The 27,478-nt window shown below is 44.5% G+C and overlaps 1 protein-coding gene across 1 annotated transcript; it reads right to left on the bottom strand.

Annotated features, from left to right (window-relative positions):
- Positions 1-20,881: 20,881 nt before the first annotated feature.
- On the bottom strand, positions 20,882-24,389 carry LOC120733587 (protein asteroid homolog 1-like). Its single transcript, XM_040031881.1, has 4 exons — positions 23,057-24,389; positions 22,748-22,952; positions 22,402-22,564; positions 20,882-22,321 (listed from the first exon to the last, which is right to left on the bottom strand). The coding sequence occupies exons 1-4, from the start codon at positions 24,260-24,262 to the stop codon at positions 22,159-22,161; spliced, it is 1,737 nt and encodes a 578-aa protein (XP_039887815.1). The 5' UTR covers positions 24,263-24,389; the 3' UTR covers positions 20,882-22,158.
- Between the last annotated feature and the right edge of the window lie 3,089 nt (positions 24,390-27,478).

Below are 27,478 nucleotides of genomic sequence, written 5' to 3'. Positions count from 1 at the left end.
CACAAAAACCCTGGTCTAATTAAAAGCTTTTTGAAATAAAAATGACTTTAGCTGCTTTTCTCCACTGAGTCCAAACCCCGTAGAAATAGGGGAAGTGCATTCCACAATCTGGGTGCAACAGCTTGGAAAGATCGGTCCCCTCGGGTTTTAAAGCGAGTGTGGGGGACCACTAAAAGGTTTTGGTTTGCTGACCTCAGGTTACGAGTGGAGGTGTTCGCTCACTCTGCGGTAGAGTATCACTTCCTGTTCCTGCTCAAACACAGTGGTGTTTCTGAGTAGCTTATTTGCTTAGCAATTTAATTAACAACTGTTAAATACATTCTTTTTCATAGTATAATCTTCACGTGCTTCATCCGAAGCACACTTTCTGTGTACTCACTACCTAATTTATAGCCAAACTATTCACTCACTTTCTCTGTACTGTTTCGCTAGCTTAGCCTAGCTCGTAGCCGACTCGTTAGCACCATGGCTACTTCACCTGTCCCTTCTGCACTTTCTTGCTCATTGTGTCAGATGTTTAGCTACTCCTCGGCCTCCTTTAGCAGTAATGATATCTGTAACAAATGTAGCATATTTGCAGCGCTGGAGGCCAGGATTACTGAATTGGAGACTCGGCTTCGCACCCTTCATTCACCCATAGCTAGCCAGGCCCCTGTAGCTGGTGCAGCCGAAGATAGCGTAGGCCCCGCTAACTGTTCCCCGGCAGACCCCAAGCAGCTGGGGAAAGAGGGCGGCTGGGTGACGGTGAGGAGGAAGCATAGTCCTACACAGAAGCCCCAGGTACACCACCAACCCGTTCATGTGTCTAACCGTTTTTCCCCACTCGGCGACGCACCCGCCGGGGGTCAAACTCTGGTAATTGGTGATTCTGTTCTCAGACATGTGAAGCTAGAGACACCGGCAACCATAGTCAATTGTCTTCCAGTTGCAAGAGTAGGCGACATTGAAGGAAATTTAAAACTGCTGGCTGGCTAAGGGTAAATGTAAATTCAGTAAAATCATAATTCACGTCGGCAGTAATGACACCCGGTTACGCCAATCGGAGGTCACTAAAATCAATATTGAATCGGTGTGCAACTTTGCCAAAACAATGTCGGACTCTGTAGTTTTCTCTGGTCCCCTCCCCAATCAGACCAGGAGTGACATGTTTAGCCGCATGTTCTCCTTAAATTGCTGGCTGTCTGAGTGGTGTCCCAGAAACGATGTGGGCTTCATAGATAATTGGCAAACCTTCTGGAGGAAACCTGGTCTTGTTAGGAGAGACGGCATCCATCCCACATTGGATGGAGCAGCTCTCATTTCTAGAAATATGGACAAATTTATTAAACCCCCCAAAATATGACTATCCAGAGTTGGGACCAGGAAGCAGAGTTGCAGTCTTACACGCCTCTCTGCAGCTTCTCTCCTCCTGCTACCCCCCCAAAAACCCATCTCCATAGAGACTGTGTCAGCTCCCACACAGACAAAAAACAAACTAAAAACCAGCAACAAACAACTTAAACATAAACAATCACAAAGAAAGAACAATACAGTATCCACATCTGAACCAAAGAGTAAAACAGTGAAATGTGGATTATTAAATATTAGGTCTCTCTCCTCCAAGTCTCTGTTAGTACATGACTTAATAATTGATCAACAAATTGATTTACTCTGCCTTACAGAAACCTGGTTGCAGCAGGATGATTATGTTAGTTTAAATGAATCAACACCCCCGAGTCATTCTAACTACCAGAAATCTCGAAGCACAGGCCGAGGGGGAGGTGTGGCAGCAATTTTTCACACCAGCCTATTAATTAATGAAAGACCAAGACAGACTTTTAATTCATTTGAAAGCCTGATGCTTAGCCACGTCCATCCCAGCTGTGAAACTCAGAAACCAGTCTTACTTGTTATCATCTATCGTCCACCTGGGCCTTACACAGAGTTTCTGTCTGATTTCTCAGACTTTATATCTAATTTAGTTCTGAGCTCAGATAAAATAATTATTGTGGGTGATTTTAACATCCATGTAGATGCTAAAAATGACAGCCTCAACATGGCATGTAATCTGTTATTAGACTCATTGGCTTCTCTCAAAATGTAAAAGAACCCACCCACCACTTTAATCACACTCTAGATCTTGTTTTAACATATGGCATCGAACCTGAACATTTAACAGTGTTTCCTGAAAACCCTCTCCTGTCTGATCATTTCCTGATAACATTTACATTTACAATAATTGATTACACAGCGGTGAAGAGTAGACTTTATCAAAGTAGATGTCTTTCTGAAAGTGCTGTAACTAAGTTTAAGAATATAATCCACCCACTGTTATCATCTCCAATGCCCTGTACCAACACAGAGCAGAGCAGCTATCTGAACGCTACCCCAACAGAGGTCGATGTTAATAATTTCACCTCCTCACTACGTACGACTCTGGATACTGTAGCTCCTGTGAAAACTAAGGTCTCAAATCAGAAGTACCTGACTCCGTGGTATAATTCTCAAACACGTACCCTAAAGCAGATGACTCGTAATCTGGAGAGGAAATGGCATGTCACAAATCTAGAGGATCATCATTTAGCCTGGAGAAATAGTTTGCTGCTTTATAAGAAAGCCCTCCGCAAAGCCAGAACATCTTACTACTCATCACTGATTGAAGAAAATAAGAACAACCCCAGGTTTCTCTTCAGCACTGTAGCCAGGCTGACAAAAAGTCAGAGCTCTTTTGAGCCAACCATCCCTTTAACGTTAACTAGTAATGACTTCATGAACTTCACAAATAAAATTTTTATCATTAGAGAAAAAATTACCAGTAATCATCCCACAGATGTAATATTATCTACAGCTACTCTTAGTACCATTGATGTTAAGTTAGACTCTTTTTCTCCAATTGATCTTTCTGAGTTAACTTCAATAATGTCATGATTCGGCTGTGTGCAGGCTGGATGAGGACCCAATCTCAAACTCACAGAGGCAGGAATGAACTCAAAATTCACAGCTTTATTGCTGGAGAGCAGAACCATACAAATTAAACTGGGAAACTAAAACGTAACACACAGAGAAACACACGGCCATGGATGAGGGAGAACGCAACACCGAACTGAGGGAGACGCAGACATAAATACACAGAGGGTTAACGAGGGAAGTGGGAACACACGGGTAACACAGCTGACACAGATATCCATAACGAGACAGGGCAGGAGTGAACACAACATGACGCATACTGACGAAAGACTGTCAAAGTAAAACAGGAAGTACACGGAGGTTCAGACAGGAGGAGAGAGAGCACGGGGAGAACACAGAGATAGCGGGCTGGGGAAAACATGGAATAAAACACAAGGAGAGACGAGGGCTCACAGATACACAGGGGCACACAGGAGGTAACCAAATAAGGAACATCTTAACTAAATAACCTAGGAACCAAGGCATAAATAGGGAACAAAATACAAAACACAAAAACTAAGAATACTGGGCCAACATGGCCCAGGACCATGACAAATAATTACTTCCTCCAAACCATCAACGTGTCTTTTAGACCCCATTCCTACAAAACTACTCAAAGAAGTCCTGCCATTAATTAATTCTTCGATCTTAAATATGATCAACCTATCTCTAATGATCGGCTATGTACCACAGGCCTTCAAGCTGGCTGTAGTTAAACCTTTACTCAAAAAGCATCTCTAGACCCAGCAGTCTTAGCTAATTATAGGCCAATCTCCAACCTTCCTTTCATATCAAAAATCCTTGAAAGAGTAGTTGTCAAACAGCTAACAGATCATCTGCAAAGGAATGGTTTATTTGAAGAGTTTCAGTCAGGTTTCAGAGCTCATCACAGCACAGAAACAGCTTTAGTGAAGGTTACAAATGATCTTCTTATGGCCTCTGACAGTGGACTCATCTCTGTGCTTGCCCTGCTAGACCTCAGTGCAGCGTTCGATACTGTCGACCATAATATCCTATTAGAGTGATTAGAACATGCTGTAGGTATTACAGGTACTGCGCTGCAGTGCTTTGTATCATATCTATCTAATAGACTCCAGTTTGTGCATGTAAATGGAGAGTCCTCTTCACACACTGAGGTTAATTATGGAGTTCCACAGGGTTCAGTGCTAGGACCAATTCTGTTTACATTATACATGCTTCCCTTAGGCAGTATCATTAGAAGACATAGCATACATTTACACTGCTATGCAGATGACACCCAGCTCTATCTGTCCATGAAGCCAGATAACACACACCAATGAGTTAAACTGCAGGAATGTCTTACAGACATAAAGACCTGGATGGCCGCTAACTTTCTGCTTCTTAATTCAGATAAAACTGAGGTTATTGTACTCGGCCCTGAAAAGCTTACTGTATCTGGGTCAGAAGGAACAGAAAGAGTGTCTGTTTCACCCACCACAGCCGGCTGTTTTGACATCCTTAAGTCCGGCTGCGGGGTGCCGCGCCGGTGCCACGAACGTCGCTTCCTCCTTGGATCCGACGGGCCGGGTAACACCTTATTCGACAGTTCGAACGGCACGTGCTCCACTGAGACGAGCGGCCGAGCGGTAGCCGCGGGGGGGTGAAGGTGGAGTTCGTGGAGAATGAAGTTTTGTACCAGAGGGTGCAGTGAGACCAATAGCCAGGGATAATCGGAAATAAGCTGTTGTAGCCTGGCTTCCAGAAGGTAGAGAAATGCTTCTCCCTCATGCTCTAGCCACAGGTTGATTAATTTTGAAGCAGAGTTCGTTATGAGGTCCCGAAGCTCCGTGGGTGGAGTGAATGCCGCTGGATCCATATCTGGCTGGTCCGTACTGTAACGGCGAGTGAGATGAGCCGTGTGGAAAATAAAAGAGGATCCAAACGCAGGCACTTGTAAAGGTGTCATGGTGGTTTATTAAACACAAAATAAAAATGGACAAAAGGCAAACCGAACAAGGACTAAACTAGACTGGGAACAAACTGACTACAGAACACGAACCTGAACATTAATGAATGAAAGCGAGCAGAAACAGATTGACAGCAGGGAAACACACAGATGACGCAGGGTGGAATACACAGACGGACCAACAACTACAATGACAGAGGACACGACTTAAATACACACAGAGAAACACAGGGGAATTACACACAGGTGGTGGACACAGCTGGGAATAATCAACAAGACGAGACAGAGGTAAAACTGAACACACTCACATGAGACACAGACCTTCACAATAAAACAGGAAACGAGAACACTACACCAAGACGCAGACCTGACACTGAGACAGACAGAATGACACATGGAACCTGAACTAAACTAAATGTGAGATACAACCGAGAACAAATCCTTAAATATGAATAAACAGAAACATAGAATTCTAATAATAATAATACTCATAGCGCCCAAAACCACAACAAACATTCAAAAATAAACTAATCAATCAAAACTCAAAATACTGGGTCGAAACTGACCCAGAACCGTGACAGTTTCTGTTTTGGCCGGGTTTAGCTGTAAGCAGTTATTATTCAACCACTGTTTAATGTTGGTTAAACAGTCAATCAGATTGAAGAGCTTATGAGCTTCAACAGGCTTAAACGAATAATATAGCTGAATATTGTCAGTGGGGCGATCGTGGCTCAAGAGTTGGGAGTTCGCCTTGTAATCGGAAGGTTGCCGGTTCGAGCCCCGGCTTGGACAGTCTCGGTCATTGTGTCCTTGGGCAAGACACTTCACCCGTTGCCTACTGGTGGTGGTCAGAGGGCCCAGTGGTGCCAGTGTCCGGCAGCCTCGCCTCTGTCAGTGCGCCCCAGGGTGGCTGTGGCTACAATGTAGCTGCCATCACCAGTGTGTGAATGTGTGTGTGAATGTGTGGATGACTGGATATGTAAAGCGCTTTGGGGTCCTTAGGGACTAGTAAAGCGCTATATAAATACAGGCCATTTACCATTTACCATTGTCTGCAAAAAGATGATACGATACTTCAGGAAACTGATGTATTATCTGACTTAAAGGAAGAATGTATATTAAAAACAGAATAGGTCCCAGCACAGAGCCCTGAGGAACTCCACACAACAACTCTGTAGGTTCCGACGTGATCTGGTTTGCAGACACACTAAAACTCCTTTCAGATATATAAGATGAAAACCAGTCTAGAACAGAGCCAGACATCCCAACCAGGTCTCTCAGTCTGTTTATCAGGATGGTATGGTTGACTGTATCAAAGGCTGAGGTAAGGTCTAACAAGACTAGGACTGTGTATTCTCCGGAGTTTGCTGACATCATTAGTAACTTTCAGTAGTGGAAGTGGAATGCAATTTACGGAACCCAGATTGAAAGCAGTCATGGATGTTATATTTCTCCAAGTATGCCATAAGGTGGACAGCTACTGCCTTCTCAAGGAGTTTTGACATAAGTGGGAGTTATGTCAAAACCAGAGAGGGGTGGCCTCCAGTGGTAGTAATAAAGGAGCAGTCCACATGTGACACTTTGAAGGCTCCAACAAAGCAGACCTGTGATCACTTTAACTCAGTATGATGGATTGTTTGGATTTGTCTTTGTTTGTCTGGCTTTTCTTGTGTGTCTGTGTGTCTTTGTATGTTGGATGGAGTCATGTGACCTGCCCAGGGACGACACATGAGCAGCTCAAATCTGGCAGGTTTCCATCTTCTGTTTTTATCCTGATGTCCATGAACTTGAACTCTGTCCCTGTCAGATAAATCCAGATAAAAACAGCCGGTTACAGTAAATCTGATCTAGTGTTGTTCTTCTTCTGTGGTGTTTGTGATGGAGCAGCTGCTCCTGATGTGTGTGAAGATGTGTGTGGGCTCCTGCAGCTTTCTTTGCTACAGAAAGTTACATTTAAGATGTTTAATGTCACATACAATGAAGTTTAGGACTCATTTAAACCAGCGTGAACTAACAGTTGTACAAGGAAAGGGAAATAAATGAGATGGAGATTTGGAGGGCCACACATCTGCTGTACCCTCATACATCTGAAGGCAAACAGGTGGACAGAGGACGCCATAATTACAGCTCTTCACACAACCCTCACACATCTGGACAGTAGGAAACACGTACGTGAGAATGCTGTTTGTGGACTTTACCTCTGACTTCTTTTCCTGAACCAGACCCTGCAGGATCCACCTGAGGATCACAGGTCTGGTTATTACTGATGTATTATAAATATTCTTGTTTTATTCTCATTAAATAAATATGTGTATAAATATGTGGATTCATGTTTCAGTCCTGGACGTTGATGCTTGTTTGTTTGAAAGGACACAGATGGACCCTGTCTCCTTCTTCCCTTTCTTTTGTGTCCTCTGTGCTTCATCTGCTGCTCTTCACTCTGTTACTTTGGACTGATCTCACTCACACTTTGTTTCCATGGTTTCTTTGCGTCACGCTGACAGCACGTGAACAACACGACATGTTTGATCTCAAAGAAGGAGCAGCATCCTCTCTCCACCCTGTTTCTCCATCTTCTACAACACCTGATTCATTCCAGTTTCTCTGCTTTCACTTTGATTCCTGAGCGTCTGTGATGAACACACTACCAGCATCACTGACATGTTTCATCATTTAAAACCACTTCCTGTCACTGTGGTGGTTACAGTGACATCATGCAGTTTGTGCTTTGACCTCCAGAGGACGACAAATCAGCACAGACAGAGAGCTCCATTCAAACTTTGCTGCCATCAGGAATAATTATTCAAATATAATCATCAGTGTTTGAGCAGCTATGATATCAGGAACAATCTAGACATGTGTGACAATACTGAACATGTCACATGACTCACCTTAAACATCATGTGATCCACTCTCAGTCTGCACTTTCATTCATGACTTCAACAGGTTGAAATGAGCTTTGAAGAAACATTCAGTGATTGCATTTGATTTCAGATCCCTGCTGTTCCCCATCTGCCCTGTAGGTGGCCTCAGTGTGTTCCCACTGTTTCCAATCACCTGACCCGTCCTCCATCAGCACACCTGCTTCCTGCTCATCCTTCTTCATGCACAAGTGAAGACAGAAAGTGTGGCTGGATCTGTAGACTGGAAACAGAAGCTCATGTGAATATTTGCAGTATAAAAAGGTTTGTTCCAAACAGAGTAAGAAGTCTGGATTGCCTATATTTAATACAGCCACACCAAGACTGCTTACTGGCTGCAGTCAGATGAACATTAAATTATAAACACAAGTATCTGTTTCTACACAGTAGAGTCTGCACAATAATCAGAATCCAAAAATGTTGGATGTGGTTTGTCTTCATCAGATTTTTCTGGTTTCCAGAAATATTGTCGTCTCATGTGCAGTGGGTGTTTCTTGTTGACTCTCTATGACTTTTTTTAAAACTCTCTGCATTCCTTCCCTCCCCATCTCCAGCTGCCTCCCTCTTCCCGCTCCACCATGTTACGAGTTCAAATATTGGGGATGGAGACAAGAGAAAAACCACAATAACAACACTGGTCCGGTCGGGTTGAGTCAAACGATGATTTTAATGATCACACGCGTGGGAGATGGACACTGTATGCAGACAGCCTCAGATCTCAAAATGGTGGAGCATTGATCAAAATCTTATAGCCTCTGGTGCCCCCACCTTATCATAAAAAGCCTAAACATTCACATGCTTTCTCTCACACAGCGTCTAAGCTACGACCTTGGCTCCCTGTTTATCTGCTCCTGCTGAGATGGGGCAGAAAACTCCAGCATGTTCTGTTCTAATCAGACAAATAAGGCGATGACTTTCTGCAAACAGTATTTCTTATAACATCATAAAACAATATCATTCATCCACAATAGATCAGCAGTCTAATGTAATGCAAATCAGTTTAACTAATGCAATAGTTATCAGCTTCTTCTAATTCAGGAGAATAATGCAAACTAAAACTACATAATAATTCACAATCTTTAATTAGGGGTATAACATGGCATAAAATAATATTATAATCTAACAATTACAACCACCCACACATGCAGGGCCTTGGAGTAGGGGTATGTCACCAGGGTGCAGAGGAGGCTCCCCCCCCCCCCCGTCCCCTTCTGGCTGCCTCTGCCTCAATTTTATCCCACAACTTAGACACTCACATTACTCACACCCTCATTACACATACATATAGGATCTTGGGGGTGGGCACGATACATGGAGTCCAAGTTACCATCAGGGTGTACACCTCACCCCTGGCTTCGTTGCCCACCTCTCAATTTTAAATCAGAATCAGAATCAGAATGGGGTTTATTGCCAGATGTTGAGGTTTACAACATTAGGAAATTGCTGCAGTGCTTCAGTGCAAACAATAAGAATTAAAGTGCTATGTAAAACGAAAGAAAGATATGTGCATGAGATATACATGAGATATATACATGAGAATAAGACTTATGAGTGCTAGGTAGAAAGATATATACATGAGTGCAGGTGGTGATCGGTGCCAAACATGAAATGATGCAGTGAACACAGTGTAGGGTCATGTGTTAGTGGCGGGGACAGTCATATGGTTATTGTTCATGTGTCCAACAGCAGAGGGGAAGAAACTGTTCTTATGGCGAGAGGTTCTGGTGCGAATGGACCGGAGCCTCCTGCCTGAGGGGAGCAGGTCAAACAGACTGTGTCCAGGGTGAGAAGGGTCAGCTGAGATCCGAGCTGCACGCCGCAGTGTCCTGGAGGTGTACAGGTCCTGCAGAGATGGGAGTCTGCAGCCAATCACCTTCTCAGCAGAGCGCACAACACGCTGCAGTCTCTGTTTGTCCCTGATAGTGGCTCCAGCGTACCACACGGTGATGGAGGAGGTGAGGATGGACTCGATGATTGCAGTGTAGAACTGCATCATCGTCCGTGTTGGCAGGTTGAATTTCTTCAGCTGCCTCAGGAAGTACATCCTCTGCTGGGCTTTCTTGATGACGGAGGTGATGGTGGGCTCCCACTTCAGGTCCTGGGTGATGGTGGTACCCAGGAAGCGGAATGAGTCCACAGAGGTGATGGGGGTGTCAGTCAGGATGATGGGGGGGAGTGGGGCTGTGTGCTTCCTGAAGTCCACAATAATCTCCACTGTCTTCTGGGCATTCAGCACCAGGTTGTTGTGGCTGCACCAGGACACCAGACGTTCAACCTCCCTCCTGTAGGCAGACTCGTCCCCGTCCGAGATGAGCCCAATGACGGTGGTGTCATCTGCGAACTTGATTAGCTTGACAGACTGGTGGGTGGAGGTGCAGCAGTTGGTGTACAGGGAGAAGAGCAGAGGAGAAAGAACACAGCCCTGAGGGGAGCCGGTGCTGATGGTCCGGGAGTCCGAGACATTCTTTCCCAGCCTCACATGCTGCTTCCTGTCCGTCAGGAAGTCAGTGATCCACCGGCAGATGGGATCAGGCACATTCATCTGGGAAAGCTTGCCTCGGAGATGGTCTGGAAGGATGGTGTTGAAGGCAGAGCTGAAGTCCACAAACAGGATCCTGGCGTAGGTTCCTGGGGAGTCCAGATGCTGCAGGATGAAGTGTAGGGCCATGTTGATGGCGTCGTCTACAGACCTGTTGGCTCTGTATGCAAACTGCAGGGGGTCCAGGAGGGGGGCGGTGAGGGTCCTGAGATGGGAGAGAACCAGGCGCTCAAATGACTTCATGACCACAGATGTCAGAGCCACGGGTCTGTAGTCATTTAGTCCAGTGATCCTAGGTTTCTTGGGGACAGGGATTATGGTGGAGGACTTGAAGCAGGCAGGCACATGACATGCCTGCAGTGAGGAGTTGAAGATGCCAGAAAACACTGGGGCCAGCTCGTTTGCACAGTGTCTGAGGGTGGCAGGAGACACACCGTCTGGGCCGGGAGCTTTTCGAGCATTCAGACTCCTAAACTGCTTCCTCACATCTGCTTCATGAATATGAAGAGTTGTGGTGGGAGGAGGTGGTGTGAAATCCTCCTTTGTGTGGGGTGAGGAGGCGGGTGTTGCAGGTGAACAGTTTGAAGGTGGTGATGGCTCTATGGAGGGGGGAGAGGTGGGGGAATGAGTGTCCAAAGTGTCTCTATTGTTGGGGTCGTTGGAGGTGTGAAGGCTGCCTGATGGCTCGTCAAAACGGCAGTAAAAGTCGTTGAGGGTGTTGGCTAAGAGCAAGTCATCAGTGGAGTGGGGGGTTTTAGGCTTGTAGTTGGTGATATTCCTAAAACCTTTCCACACAGAGGCCGAGTCATTCTCTGAGATCTGCTGCTGCATCTTCTCAGAGTGCTGATGTTTAGCAATGTCCACTTCTTTAGTGAACCTGTACTTGGCCTCTCTGTAGCAGTCCCTGTCTCCGCTTCTGAACGCCTTTCTCTTTTCCAGCCACAGCTTTTTGAGTTTAGGAGTAAACCAGGGTTTGTCATTGTTATAACTCACCCTGGTGCGTGATGGCACAATGCTGTCCTCACAGAAGTGGATATAGGAGGTGACAGTGTCCGTAAACTCGTCCAAGCTGTTAGAAGCAGCCTTCATTGTGTCCCAGTCTGTAGACTCCAAACACGTGCGAAGCTCCTCCACAGCCTCGTTGCTCCACAGTTTTTTAGTCCTCACGACAGGTTTGGAGAGCTTCAGCCTCTGTCTGTACGTGGGGATCAGGTGGATCATGGCGTGGTCAGAAAGTCAGAGTGAAGCGCGGGGCACCTGTTACGAGATCGATCAACTTTAGACCAGACAACAAAAACGACGGAGGCTCCGGAAAAGTGCAATCAAACGATGAGTTTTATTATCACAGGAGAACAACCAACCGTCAGCATACAGATTGCTTTGCTCTGACGAAAATACAATGGGTTTTGGTTTTATAGGATAAAATATCACACCTACGTCAATGCAGTTCAAAAATACATGGTGACAGACGGGCAAAAGTTCAACTCGTGCAGACAAGGGTACATCACGTACATATAACCTTACACCGACATATAACTTCTCCTTCCTACATTACTTGCCTTTTAAGGTAATAACTTCAGGTCTTAGCATCTCTGAGAGCTAATAATTGGACCCTCGTCATTAATCACTAAGTAAAGTACTTTAGCAGCCAGTCTCAAACTGAAGCCGAAGACGCTTAGGCCTGCTACTAGATTAATATGTGTATTGTAAGCATGCATGCAATTAACCTGCTATGTTCTCATCTCCCCTCAGCATGTATCATCTGGACACTCTCACCAGTGAAGCTTAAAACCTTCTAGAATGGAACATCAACTCTTAACCAAGCACATTTATGCATTGTGTATAAATAGAAAGGTCAATGTGATGACAGACATATTCAATGCAATATAAACCCTGTAGGAAATATTACTGATAAATGATACTGTGAAACACGTTATTAATACATTCTTCATAAGGCAAATTATATGGCAGCAATAAAAGAATCTCTGAATCCCAACACACCGCACGATAGGCCCCGCTGATCGTGCTGTAGCAGTGGTCCAGTGTCCTCTCCTCTCTGGTCGGGCATTTAATATACTGCTTGTATTTCGGAAGCTCATGGCTCAGATTGGCTTTGTTAAAGTCCCCAAGAGCAATGATGAGAGAGTCCGGGAATGTCCGCTCCATGTGGAGAATCTGCTCTGCGAGTGCGCACTGAGCTGCCTGCGCATCCGCGTCTGGCGGGATGTAAACAGCGGCCAGGATGAATGAAGCAAACTCCCGCGGAGAATAAAACGGTTTGCAGTGAATAAAAAGATATTCCAGAGAGGAAGAGCAGTGCTGAGCAATCACTGTTACATCTGTGCACCAGCCACTATTGATGTAGAAGCAGACACCTCCACCTTTGGTTTTACCGGAGAGAGCGGCCTGCCGGTCCGCGCGCAGCAGATGAAAGCCCTCCAGCTTGAGCGCGCAGTCCGGGATGTCCTCACTGAGCCACGACTCCGTAAAACATAAGACACAGGAGGAGGCAAAGTCTCTGTTCATGCTTCTCATCAGGGCCAGCTCGTCCATCTTATTCCCGAGTGAGCGTACAGTTCGTCTGTCTTATTCCCGAGTGAGCGTACATTGGAAAGGAAGATCCCAGGAAGAGCCGTTCTCAGTCCGCGTCTCCTCAAACGCACGAGTGCGCCGGCTCGCTTCCCTCTCTTTCAGCGTCTCACTTTCCTGATCAGAGTCTGCAGTAAATCTGCCGCAGATGCGACAAATATTGGAAATAAATCCACAGGCGTTGTAGTCCTGCAGTTAAGGAGCTCTTCTCTGGTGTAAGAGTATCCAGAGGAGTGCTGTGACAAAGTGGAGAAGCAGTTGTAATTCTCTCCATTTGTCCCATATGTGTTTACCTTTTTTTTGCACATTGTACACTTTATTCTGTTTCTATGTATTTGCTATGATTTGCTATTTATCAAGTAACATTGCTTCACTCACTATCCCAGGTTTGTTTGTGGAAGCGTTTTGTTGCCGGTAAATCAAACATTCTGCAAAATAAGACAAATACTAAGTTATGTTTCTTTATACTTTTGTTACAGATTAAGTCATTTGTTCATACTTACTCTGTTTGTCTTTGCAGTCATCATGAGTGTCAGGTGTGGGGAAACGCCCGCTTGGCATTTCCTCATTTTAAAGTCCTGATCATGTCACACATGACATCATCAGGTCAAACCATGTGGAGGGGTTTCTTTTTCCATAGAGATGCTTCCTTTTGTTTGTGTTAATGTTTAAAGGGATTTGTTGAATGTTTTTCCTTTCGTTAATACTGCCATTTAGTTGTGTAAATGTGCATATTAGAAGTGTGTTGAGGTTTTGTGTTTTTAGATAAACTGAGTAGAGTTTTAGATCCCTCAGTTGAGTGAGTGGTACTGGCTGGGCAATTGGAGGGAAATTGATGGCCCTATTTAAAGCCAGTCTCTACCAGAAGCGAGGGAGAGGAGAGGTGAGCTGTGTCACCAGAGCCATGTTATGTTGAGTTTTGAATTGATTTGGGGAAAGTTTTGTTAAGTTATACATTAAATTAAATTCACTGCAAATAAATTGCTCACCTTGGAAACCCAAAATGTCTGCATAGTCTGCTTCCCTACCACCTTCCTTGACGTTCGAGTGTGACTACTTCACAAGTGCCCAGACACTCTCTCTCACTCACACACACACACACACACACACACACACACACACACACACACACACACACACACACACACACACACACACACACACAGACAGACACACACACACACACTTTACTGAAAACCAAGCAGTTTCAGCTGAACAGGAAGTTGTTTCCTGACAAGGAAACTGAAGGAAGAGGGGGTAGATTTCAAACAAACCAACACATCAGCAACCTGCTAGTAGCCCAAGTGAAGCAGCTGCATTACTTAATATATTAGTCTCAGCAGAGACCATCAGGACTCTGTGAAATGCGACAGCTGTGGAGCAGCAGTCTGTTACAAGACTGTGGTCAAGTGAGCCCTCACATGCGAAGTCACGTTCAAGCTAGCCAGCCACACCTACATTCTTGTTGCACTTAGCTTACGTATATTACGGTACCGGTGCCGACTGGCTTAGAAAACAGAGTGTCTTCTGGATACTGTCGTGTATGTATGTAGCTAATATTTCAAAACTCAAAGTGGATTGAGAAGAAAAATAGTGAAAAACACCAGTATCCAGAAGACACAGAAGCCAGTCGGCACTATTAATTGGGTTCAGCGCCCTCCGTCTCCACTGTGTGAGGTCTCCCTCCTGCAGCTCCGTTGGCATTTTCAGGTTGTTGTGGTGGGCCCAGCTGCTGCTGCGGTTGGTCAGGGTCACGTCGACGAGGGGAGAGGGGAGAGCAGGAGTCCAGGTCAGCTTCGGCTTCCAGGGCCTGCAGAGCAGCCTGTAATGGGGCTTAAGTAGAAGAACAGACAGGGGTGGACGAACAGGAAAATTATGTGCTATTTGGTGTATTATACCTCGCCTCTGTCAGTGCGCCCCAGGGCAGCTGTGGCTACAATGTAGGCCTTTCATCACCATGAATGGCTGAATGTAGTGTAAAGCACTTTGGGGTCCATAGGGACTGAGTAAAGCGCTATACAAATGCAGGCCATTTACCATATTATACAGAGAGGGGAGAAGCGCCGGCCCAAGCTCTGTGTCAGATCTCTCTCCCTCCCCTTTCTTCTCCTTCTCTCTTATCTCACTTTTAGCTGTTTCTTTAGGCACTTCTTCTAAAGCAGCTTTTTCATTTCCCGCTACATCTTCTATCCACATTATCAGACACCTTTGTATTTAATAAATATAATCGTCTCATCTTTTCTGTAATCTAATCAAACCAACTAATTTGCATATCAACTCATAACCCCCCAGTTAACAGGACAACAGAGATGCATGTTTAAATGTTATCACAGAGGAGAGTTTCCTCCCCACAGTAACTCACTCATGTTGCTTAATCAGCAGAAAACATTCCACAGTGTTACTTCCCCTGGCTAGTCTAGGGGGCTTGAAGAGACAAACATAAAGGTAAATAGTGAAGGAGGAGCTAAGATCATAATTTTAAAAGTTTATTTCATGCTAATGTTGAAATTCTGGTTCAGACTGAGGATTAACTCCAGGGAGAGCCATGGCCAACATAACAAACAAATCCCCTCTGATATGAAAAAAGGAAACATACCTAACTCTCAAGAAAACAAAATATACAACCTATAACCATAACCTACCTGACAACACACAAACAAGAGAAAACAGGGTCAAAATAAAAGCTCTCCCCTACAGGCAGTCTGAACATGAACACATACAAGTCACAAAGGCCTGCACAGGTATGGCAATCCAAGATGGGCAGAGGGCCCAGAAACACAGCTCCACAGGCCTTAAGTAGTGCTCAGCTATTAGCTGGATTCTGTGAGCAGCATCCAATCAGGACAGGGAAGGTGGAGCCTAGACAAAACATAAGGAGTTAGTTGAAAGAAGAGAACCAACATCCTCCTGGGGAATGTAACAACAGTTTGACTATCTTTACCACTAAATGTATTACTTGATCACTGGTTGGTCATACCAGTCTCTTTTACAAAAGTTACACTCTTGTCATGCAACCTGGAGAGTTTTCTATCAGCAGTAGACATTTAATTATATTAGTAACATTTAATAATAAGTGTATGCTCAGTTTCCGTGCTTCAGTTGCTGAGAGATATTGACGTGTTTTGTCTTCAGAGAGAGGTTGATTATCTTCGAGGCCTGTTTTTCAGAATAAGATGTACATGGAGATGAAGCTGTGAAATTTTCATCCAAAACATGGCCCGGTTATGGTTCCAGTTATGTTAATCTATCATTTTGCTCCAGCCGCTGTGCTCGTGGTGGGGGTTGATCCAGGTTCGTGTCACCTGTACTAACACACTAAGACATTTATTTAATATCATTGTCATCACTGCTCAATAACACTTTCATTCTGATTTATCTATCCACATTTTAACACGTCTCTTTCATCATTCATTCTAGTCACATCAGCTGATTTTCTTCAGGCTGCCTGCACACTCTCACTTCCTGTTCTACACACACACACACACACACACACACACACACACACACACACACACACACACACACACACACACACACTCTTCACATCACTGCGTTCCTCAGTTTTCTACACCCCAGTTTGTCCTTTTAACCTCCTCTTTTTCGCATTTCCTTTTGATCCTAATTTAAATGTTCCCATGCCTTCTTTTTCCAATTCCTCCTGTTCTTCTTTAATTCTTCTTTAAATTTTGTGCAATTGTCATAATGAGTTTACTTAATGATACTCTTTCCCTTTGATATTTTCAGCATTTCTTTTACTTCCCTTTTTGCCTCTTCACCCTCTGTTTTTGGCACTTTTCCCCAAGCAGTCACAGAGACTGCCTCTCCTAGCTTCTCCATTTCTTTAGTGGCTGTCTTCCACCCAGAGCCACTATCTCCCCTTCCTCTCTCACCTTCACGGCCCACTGCCTTCTCCTCTCCTAGAATGTGACATGGTGCCTTTCACATTCCACTCCACACACACACACACACACACACAACCTTTGATAGAAGTAACTAGTGTGTGTGTGTGTGGGGTCAAGATGTGACCCTGTGAAGACTCCCCAAAACTGGTGCCAATTCTAACAACAGCTGATCAAGCTTAAACGTGCTGCTGTTGTTTAGCGCGACATCCGCTGGTTTCCTGTTTCTGGCACAAAGTGGGCGATAAACAAACAAGAGAGAAAAGCCGATCAGCTGATCACTGATCAGTTTCATGACTGAAGTAGAAACAGGACAGGGAGGGTGAGAGAATGAGAGAAGAAGAGGCAGCTGTGCAGCAAAGACACAGAATAACTTCAGCTTTGTGTCTTTTTCCATTGTAGCTGAAGTCCGGGACAAAATGTTCCTTTAGATCGGATTACCTCGCTGAATCCTTTTTAGGCAGGGAGTCTCATTTTCTAATTGTCCCAGCTAAGTGGCTTTCTCCAGAGCCCATTTTAATGTGGAGAAACTCACTTGCAACGGTTTTCTCGACATGTCGTATAGCACTTTTAATTCCCGTTGTGCAGATCTGCTTAAAGAAAAGAAATTGACAAACAGAAATCAGTGCCTGTTCAAAAAATAAAAATGAAAAATAAAAGATAAAACTACAAAACAAAAGTAGATGAAAAAACCGAAGCCCGGTCTTAGGACTTGTCACAGAATATTCTTTCTCTTATAGGTGAGAAAACACCAACTCTAAAACTTGGTGCCATGGTAAAACCTGCCCCATACTTCAGAAACAAAAACAAAACCGAACAAAAATCTGCCAGTTTCACTCATTCAAACTCTGGCTGCAGGACTCTGTTCACCCTGCTATCATGTTCCCCAAAATAATACTAATTCAGTCGTCTATGTATCAGTTCTCACCCCACTCGATAAACCAGGCAGGATGATGGTAACAGTGTTACCTACTTAAAATTGTGTTTGATCCTAATGAGCTTCATTCCGTGTGTGTGTGTGTTAGTAAATGGTAAATGGCCTGCATGTGTATAGCGCTTTTCTAGTCCCTAAGGACCCCAAAGCACTTCACACTACATCCAGTCATCCACACATTCACACACTGGTGATGGCAGCTACATTGTAGCCACAGCCACCCTGGGGCGCACTGACAGAGGCGAGGCTGCCGGACACTGGCGCCACCGGGCCCTCTGACCACCACCAGTAGGCAACGGGTGAAGTGTCTTGCCCAAGGACACAACGGCCGACACTGTCCAAGCCGGGGCTCGAACCGGCAACCTTGCGATTACAAGGCGACCTCCCAACTCTTGAGCCACGATCAGTATATGAGTCTACAACTCATATACTGTGGTTTGAGATTTAGACTGGTCTAAACTGGTTTCAGGTGTGAACTGGTCTGTGACTGGGAGTCCTCTCTCTGCCATCTATAATCCAGTTTTGAGATCCCTTCCCAGACGCCTTAACGCCCACTCACATCCTGGGCCATCTGATCTCAGGACATCACATGATAAGGTGGGGCCAGGTTTCACAATGAGCTCACCCGAAACCCTGGCTGATTGTGACCCACACCCAGTTTCACACCTTGGCTCAGGTGATTAGAGGATCATCAGGGGTCCTTTTATCCCTCTGTGGGGGGTCACTCCCACTAGGCTTATATCTGGGACTCTCCACCATTTGACCTTAGAACTGAAGAAGCTTCTCGGATGAGATGTGAAACGTCTACAAGCCACTTAAAGAAGTCCAGACGCTTTTCTTTGCAAGCTCCTTTGACCTCTTTGTCCCGTGTCTCTCTTTGTCCCACTGTCTCTTTCATTGCCATCTCACTCCAAACATGGCAAGTGTCAAACTCAGACAGTCTTCTCAAAAGTCCTTCACACACAGTGAGGTTGCAGCTTGCTGGAAACGCATCTCCATCCATCCAATCTAGATGATGGTTCTTCTCTTTCTGATGCCGTTTGCCCACAGCGCTGCTGGACCTCTCTGCTCAGAACTCTGGTATTGTCTCTTGGACTCCTGTCCACTGTTGATGTTCATGCTCGTGCTTCTGGAACTGCACTCGGTGTCTTCAGGGAGAGATCAGCTTCCTTGGAGCTTGCTCGTTCAGGATGAGGACAGGAAGCTGCAAAACAATTCAGCCAAAATTCTGGCTGAGTGTTTCTATTTTTTCTTTCTAATGAACTGCTGCCCGTGGAGAACTGATCCAGGTCCGTTCCCCACCTGTAAACGACAGACTGAGAGACTTTCATTATTCACTGTGACTGCATATGTTTTCATCACTCCTAAAGCAACACATCTCTGCTTATTTTGTTTTGAACTCTACTGACTTTAAACCCTAAATGTGAATTTTTATTTGCTCTTAACCACGAACACAAAAGTCTTTGTCCTTTCAGCCCAACAGCTCTCATACAGTCAGCCATCAAATCCTCCATTCATCCTTGAATACTTGATCACCTTTAAATGTCACTGTTAATTTTAGCAATTTATTTTCATTACCTTAACACTAATCCACTGTTTTAGTTTTCTTTATTTACTTTAGTTCACTTTCTCCTATTTGATCACTTTGATTTCTTGACTATTATTATTTAACAGAAAATCAACTGACCTAATTTTCTCCCTCTTTTGTCATCCAGGAATTCACACACACTCACAGGCTGGTCACTCGCCCCCACCTTTCTTTCTCTCTCACACACACATTTTACTCCTCGTTCGTTCCGCCTGTGACCCCGCCCCTCGCTGGCTCACACACTTCCTGCTTCTCGCAGTCCCGTTCAAACTTTCTGCGAGACACGTCTTTCTCTGCTCATTCCGGACAACGACCTAGACAGTGTGGGATTATAATATTATTTTATGCCATGTTAGACCCCTAATTAAAGATTGTGAATTATGTAGTTTTAGTTTGCATTATTCTCCTGAATTAGAAGAAGCTGATAACTATTACATTTGTTAAACTGATTTGCATTACATTAGACTGCTGACTTGTTGTGAATGAATGATATTGTTTTATGATGCATTATACTGCTGAGTTATAAGAAATACTGTTTGCAGAAAGTCATCGCCTTATTTGTCTGATTAGAAGAGAACATGCTGGAGTTTTCTGCCCCATCTCAGCAGGAGCAGATAAACGGGGAGCCAAGGTCGTAGCTTAGGCGCCGTGTGAGAGAAAGCATGTGAATGTTTAGGCTTTTTATGATAAGGTGGAGGCACCAGAGGCTATAAGAGTTTGATCAATGCTCCACCATTTTGAGATCTGAGGCTGTCTGCATCAGTGTCCATCTCCCACGCGTGTGATCATTAAAATCATTGTTTGACTCAACCCGACCGGACCAGTGTTGTTATTGTGGTTTTTCCTCTTGTCTCCATCCCCAATATTGAACCTTAACAGTTAGTGTTTTTCTGTTCTGCTTCATCCCAGCAACAAAGCTGTGTATTTTTAGTTTCTTCCGCTTCCTTGAGTCCTGCATTTTGGGTCCTCTCCTCCTGCCTGCCTACACACAAACATGACAATTTGTCAGGTTGTATTTAAAAATGAGAACGTTATTTTCCTTCAATGACATTTTCTATTGTCACAGATATTGTGTCTCTTTTCCACAGTGTTTCTTCTGGTTTCTTTCACAGCACATGTCTGATAGAACTGAAAACAAATTACAGCACACACCTGCACAATCACTTAATCTGTGACATGTTGTTCGGTTACTGACGAATCTTCACAACCAGCAGTGATATTTGTCCAATGTAACATGTTTCTCTGTCAGATGAACCACACTGCTCTCTCTTTAAAGTTCCTGTCAGTAGCCTTGCTGCAGATAATCAATAACCTGACTCATGAAGACTAGAAAATGAAAACTTATTGGTTGTAACAGCTGCGTTCTTCCACAGGGCAGAGCTGTGCAAAGGGAAAACATTTCCCTGCAGAGCTTTTAGCTGATGAACTTTTACTAAAAACACATAACTGAGACGAAAGTGAGTGGCTGTCAGGACTCCTGTCTGAGATTCTGTTTACTTTTGACCAGGAAAACTGGGATGACGGGAAAACATCAGCACCGACACACACACACACGCACTGCTTTATTCGTCACCTCCAGCTTCATCTGGATAGTTCACATGGAACAAGATCAAACTGTCTTGTTAGTGATTATTAATGTGTAACTTTATTCAAAAACATTTTACAAAGTGCTCTAAAACATTAGCAAAAAACTGAAGACTAAATTCAAATCACAGAGAAACAGTTTCAGTTGATTTGTGAAGTTATTTGGTTGTAATAGTCATTTGGCCCAAACGCCAGATTATATACAGACAATACATATATAGGACCCAATGTACATTATCGTACTAACCTAAATCACTAAACACCCTAAAGTTATACTAGAAGTTCTAACATAAAATACTACTCCAATACATGAAGTCAGTGAGGACTAGAAATAATAGCACTTCGATTACAAGTTTTGAAAAATCCTTGCAACACAGTGTTCAAAATCAAAGATATGTTAGTAGCAAATTTTGTGTTAGAGTCCGTTTGAATACAGAGAAAGGCGTTAATATATTTTTAAAGAGCTTTCAATATTATTCCAGATTTGTGGGCCTCTGCATGGTCACACTGTAGACACAAAATAATAACAAGAAGGTGAAATCGAGGTGTTTCCTGCATGTGGACGTCTTATGGCCTGAGCTCTTATTGGCTGTTGTGCATGTGAGTTATCCTGTGCAGACAATGTGGGGTTAACGAACACCGGCTACCAATGTGTGCCTCATTTCCCTGATAAATTCTTCTCTCCTCTCTCAGCTGCTCATTAAACACCTGACTGGAATCCATGTTGCTGCTTTCTTCAGGTTCCTGCTGCTCGTTAGCTAAATTTGATTCGGTTCAGTTCAACTACTGAGTAAAACAACGTAAAACCACACCGACAGCTCTTTATTTCACTATTTTTCTTTTCTACTTCCTGTATTTCATTTAGAAGTAGGATTGTGTTTTATTTGATTAGTTTTAGTTTCTAAAATGTTATCATCTTTACCCAAAGACAAAAGGAGGGAGGAGGAGAGGAAGCCATCGATCTTTAAACTGCGTCACTCATTTCTTTGTGTTCTTAACTTCTACTGTAAAAATAATATATTCAGTGAACCACATTTAGCTGTCTTGGCTCTTTGGTGTTATGGAGTCACAGCCTCTGTGAGGACAGGGTTTTGGGGGTAGGTGACAGGACGAGGGACTGTTCAGAGTTGCATGTAAGCCCTTAACTCTATTTTCTGGTTTTAATTCTGGATAAATTCATCCAGATGTCTAGAAAGGAGAGCTGCACCATCCAAAGTGGGATGGATGCCATCTTCCTCAATAACACCAGTTGTTAACATCCTTCCTCACTTGAGGACCCCTCCTCAGTAGTTGTTGGATTAAGAATGGTCTTTAAATTTTTATATATTTCCTTCTTTTGTCCATTCAGTGTTTTCTGTAGTTGTTTAATTATGTCTTCATCTGCCAGCCGATGAAGGAGAGGTCCACAGTAAAGTCTGACAAAGCAGAAAATCACAGTTAAAGTTAATGAAGTGGGTTAAACATCTGTGGAGCACATCATTGGTCTGGTGTTTACCGTGCACACTGAGGTTCTGGTAGAGGTGAACACAGCAGCTGGTTCAGGTGGAGGCTCTGCCTCATGCAGCACTGCCATTGGCTGAAAGCATGAGCCACACGTGGCTGCCAGTTACGCACAACTTCATCCTTTAAAGCTTTCATCTTCCTCTCAAACTCGTCCTCTACAGACAAAGTAAGACAAAGTTTTGGTGCCACAGACCAGCAGCAGTTTCTTTTCTTGTTCAGACTGATGTGGAAGCATCAGTGCTGCTGCTGTCACACAAAATCTGTTTAGAGGAAATCTGCTTGTTACCAATAAATGCATTTCATTGTAGATATCCATCATGTTACCCAGTGAGACTAACCTGGACCATCGGGCTCACACACAAACCACAGCAGGAGAGCATGGAGGCAGTTTACAGTTTCAGGCTTTGGGTGGTGTTGTAGCCTCTTGAACCAGAAAACAGTCACACAGACTGGCAGCTTCAGCTGGTTGGGGATGTTTTCTAGGTCTGAAGTCTGAACCTGCAGAGCTTCCTCAAACACCCTGCGACGCAAACGCTCAGGAGCCTGCACAGATAAGATACCACACAGATAAGATGCTCACATGTACCACAGAAACATGTCTACTTGTCAGAGTAATTAAACACATATTTAATGATTAACCTCAGTACCTCATTCAGACACTGTAGTGTCAGTTGTTTCTGTTCATCACTGCTGGGAAGTATTGATGGGACGCGCTTGTCTTTGATCTCTTCTCCATCCCTGCCATGTTCAGTAATCTCACCTCCTGTTAACAGTCCATAGAAGTACTGTCTGATGCGGTAAGCAGCTGTGTAACTACTGTAACGCTGTGAAAAGTCCTCCACAAGTGGGGTCAGAAGGATTTTCTTCCAATCCACAACACTTATGGCGAAACTGGTGAGTTCTCCGCGCTCAACTTTTTTACACACCCATGGTGGCAACTTAGAACTTGTTTTTTCTGGTTTAACATATTTTTGAATGGCGAGTTTGAATGTTTGGTTCTCTTTTTTACCAACATGATTTAAAGCTTTACTCAGAGCACGTTCTCTCTTCTGTGAGTCGTCCAAGCCATCCAGGTTCACTTTACTTAAAAAGCCGAGCATACCATCCAGTCTTTTAATGCTGTTCACACCAGGTGAAGATGATTCCTTTGCAAAAGCGCCATAGTCTTCTAATCTTGAATAATTATTTCCTGCTATTGAAGCAAAGACTGGCATGAGAGCAGGGTCTAATTTAAAATGCTCACAAAACGTTGAACGTGTGTAGATCTTAGCAGGAATTTTTCCATCTTCTTCTTTTTTCCACTCAAAGTTGTGGAGATAAAGGAAACCTTTGTGCACATCAAAGTAGTAAAAATCCTTGTCAATAGACAGCACAGCACATTGTTTCTGATTTGCCTCAGAAACAACCTCAGGGTCTGCCTCTCCTAAACACACTTTAAACTCTATGCCTTTTTCCCTTAAGATTTCTATGAAGACATCTTTGACCAGAGCTGGTAAGACATTATATGTCTCTGGTAAAGTGCCGTCAGGCTCTGTCTCTGCTACTGTCTTTGCTTTTTTCAGTTTATTTTTTAGACGAGACAAAACTTTTTCATGCTTCTCGGGCCCTGTGTCTCCATCCAGGATGACGTACGGATTGACTTTACAGTCCTGCAGAGTCTTAAAGAACTTACAGACCTCATGTTTGAATCCAGGATAATCTCCTCCACAGCGCTGGTCCAGCTTTGGATCGGATGTATAATACAAAAAATAGTACAGAGCATTACCATCAATGATGAGACCTGTTTTTTCTACCATAACGTCTTTGCAGAGACACAAATCATCTATCATTTTCTTTAGCATTGAAACCTCCATGATTCCTTAAAGTGTGGATGAAGATGAGCGGTGGTTATTGTGCTTATGCCTCTGTGTCTGCAGATATTTGTACACCTAGTAGAGTGCACACCCAACCCGACAGAACCAGTCAAACCTGTTGTGACTAATCTAACATTCCTAACTTGCTCTTTTGGTTTCATTTCTGTATTCTTCATGTTGTGGGTTTCTGTTTCATTTCACCCTGTGGAGCAAAATCAAACGTGTTTCATTAACTTTACAGCTGTTAATAAAGCAAAGGTACTTTGTTTCCATCACAAAGGCTCAACCCTGCCATGAACTGAAAACTGCTGCAACACGAGCGTCACCGTCCACAGTGAAACCAGTGTTATATAACCATAGACTGTGAGCATACCAACTAAGAAAGAAGCAACTGTTCCAAAACATCTTGAATCGACATCTTGAAGCTCGACTGAAAGTCGCAGCTCCTCGTCATGGACGAGCGAAATGTCTTTTGGAGAAAGGTTAAATAAGATAAGATAAGATAAGATAACTCTTTATTGTCATTGCACAGTCATACATAGTACAGTAGTACAATGAAATTGGAAAACTGTCCTACGTCGGCACTACATATAACACAACACGACACGATATGACACATCACATCACAACACAACACAGACAACACAACACAGTACATTAACTTAGTATAAAAAAGAAGAATAAGTGTATGTGTATTGCACACTGTTATTATTGCACATTAATTATTATTGCACCTTGTTATAAATATAAATATTATTATTGTTATTGTTTAAACATTGTTACCTCCCCCCTAAAAAAGTCCAGTGAGGTATCCAGTCAGGTCAGCTGTTAGCATTGATCAGGGCTATTGCCCTGTTGTAACAGCTGTCCTTGAGTCTATTTGTTCGGGACCTCAGCAGCCTGAACCTCCTGCCAGACGGCAGCAGTTTAAACACCCGGTGTCCTGGGTGTGTGCAGTCCTGTAGGATGCTGCGTGCCCTCTTGAGACAGCGAGTGCTGTACAGGTCCTTCAGGGAGGGAAGAGGATGTCCAATGATTTTTTGGGCCATGTTGATGACCCTCTGGAGTGCCTTTCTGTGTGCTGTGGTGCAGCTGGAGAAACACACACCGATGCAATATGTTAGCACACTTTCAATGGAGCAGCGGTAGAAGACGGTCAGCAGCTCCTTCAGGTCCATTTTTCTGAGGATTCTCAGAAAGTGGAGACGCTGTTGGGCCTTCTTTAAGACCGCAGAGGTGTTAGAGCTCCATTGGAGGTCTGTGTCTATGTGCACACCCAGAAACTTGAAACTGGAGACCCTTTCCACGCACTCCCCGTTGATGCTGACAGGCTGCAGCTCGGACTTCCTCCTTCTGAAGTCAACTACCAGTTCTTTTGTCTTGGTGGTATTGAGGTCCAGGTTGTTATCTGCACACCAATTTGACAGCCTCTGAACCTCAGCTCTGCATGCAGTCTCATCTCCCCCTGAGATGAGCCCCACCACGGTGGTATCATCTGCAAACTTGATGACTGTGTTGTCTGGGTGGGAACTAACACAGTCATGTGTGTACAGAGTGTACAGTAGGGGACTCAGTACACAGCCTTGTGGAGAGCCGGTGTTGAGGCTGAGGGCTGAGGAAAGATGAGGCCCCACTCTAACTCTCTGTACACGGTCTGAGAGGAAGTCTCTGATCCAGCGGCAGGTGGTAGAAGGAAGTCCGATTTCCAGCAGTTTAACTATTAGTCTGTCCGGGAGAATCGTATTGAAAGCAGAGCTAAAGTCAACAAAGAGCAGCCTGGCGTAACGGCCCTGCACTTCCAGGTGAGAGATGGTGGTGTGGAGCGTTGTAGCAATGGCATCTTCAGTTGATCTGTTAGCTCTGTATGCGAACTGGAGCGGGTCGAGTGTGGGTGGCAAGCAGGACATGATGTGACGTCGGACCAGTTTCTCGAAGCACTTCATTATAACAGGTGTTAGAGCAACTGGTCGGTAGTCGTTGAGGCTGCTAATGTTAGTACGCTTTGGCAGTGGGGCAATTGTGGCTGACTTTAGGCACGGCGGGATGCAGGACTGGGACAGTGAAGTGTTGAAGATCTTAGTGAAGACCCCAGCCAGCTGGTCTGCACACTCTTTTAGAACCTTTGCGGTCACTGTTTTTTTTACTTTGGCTCTCGGAGGAGGCGGACGCACTTTTCTCCTCTCCCTTAGCTTTCCTGCTAGTTCTTATGTCCTTGTCTAGTCTCGTGTCTTTTTTGTATTACTTTCCCTGGAACAGTCTCTCACAGTCTGTGTCTAAAACCTAAAAGAGAATTAAGGATTTGATCAACTGGTCTCTGAATGCTATTGACACCCTTTAAGGAGAAATCTGGGCTCGGGAGAGCCCGAGTGCCCTGGAGGGACTTTCCCTGCCGGATACACGATGGACGGGTGGCAGAACTGGAGGATCGTGTGCCTGGCGGGACTGTCGATCGAGGACGCTGAAGATATCTACCTATTCGGAACCATGATAACAGGGTTCTTGCTGATCGGAGCTGGCTTGGCCCTGGCTTATCGGAGAATTAAGAGAGCGGAACCAGCTGTTCAAACCCCCACAAGGCTGCCCGCTGGGATTGGAACGACAGGTGCGACTTATCAGAAAGGGCTCACTGAAGGCAGCATGGTTAAGAGCTTGGAGGCGCTTACGACTGCAGTGAATCCTCAGAATAACACCTTTGAGCGTATGTACGTTGGATTACATCAGGAAAGAATCAACTCAGAACAACATCTCTGGGTGGAGCTGGATTACACCTCGGATCAGTTGGCTGCGGTCGTGAGGTCTCAGAATCTGCTATGTGAGCAAAAAGAGTGACAAGACCACAGAATCGATGGCTGATAACATCACGGAGAAACTCGCAGCTATTAACGGGAGACTGAGAGACAAGTGTCGGAGTGTTAAAAAACAGCTTGAAATTCTCAATTACCATCATAACCCGGCTACCCCTTCGGCGCCAGCTCAAGGCTGGAGCCGAACAACAACTCCCTGATAACGACTGTGTTGAGTCTGTTCCTTCCCATTCCCCACAAGGCCACCTGGGTGGCTGGAAGACTGTTTACTTAGCCTGGCAGGGCGAAGGACACTGTCTCAGCTGAACTATGGACACGCACACACATACATATACTGATACTGATAAACACTCACTAACGCATCACCCTCCCTACTCCGGATCCAACGCCACCTCCAACGCTTACCTCCCCC

Source organism: Simochromis diagramma, unplaced genomic scaffold (genome assembly GCF_900408965.1).
Source record: "Simochromis diagramma unplaced genomic scaffold, fSimDia1.1 OVJJ01000786.1, whole genome shotgun sequence".
In the NCBI taxonomy this organism is placed as follows: domain Eukaryota; kingdom Metazoa; phylum Chordata; class Actinopteri; order Cichliformes; family Cichlidae; genus Simochromis; species Simochromis diagramma.
Note: the sequence above shows the minus strand (reverse complement) of the source record. Positions and strands in the feature narration are given on the sequence as shown.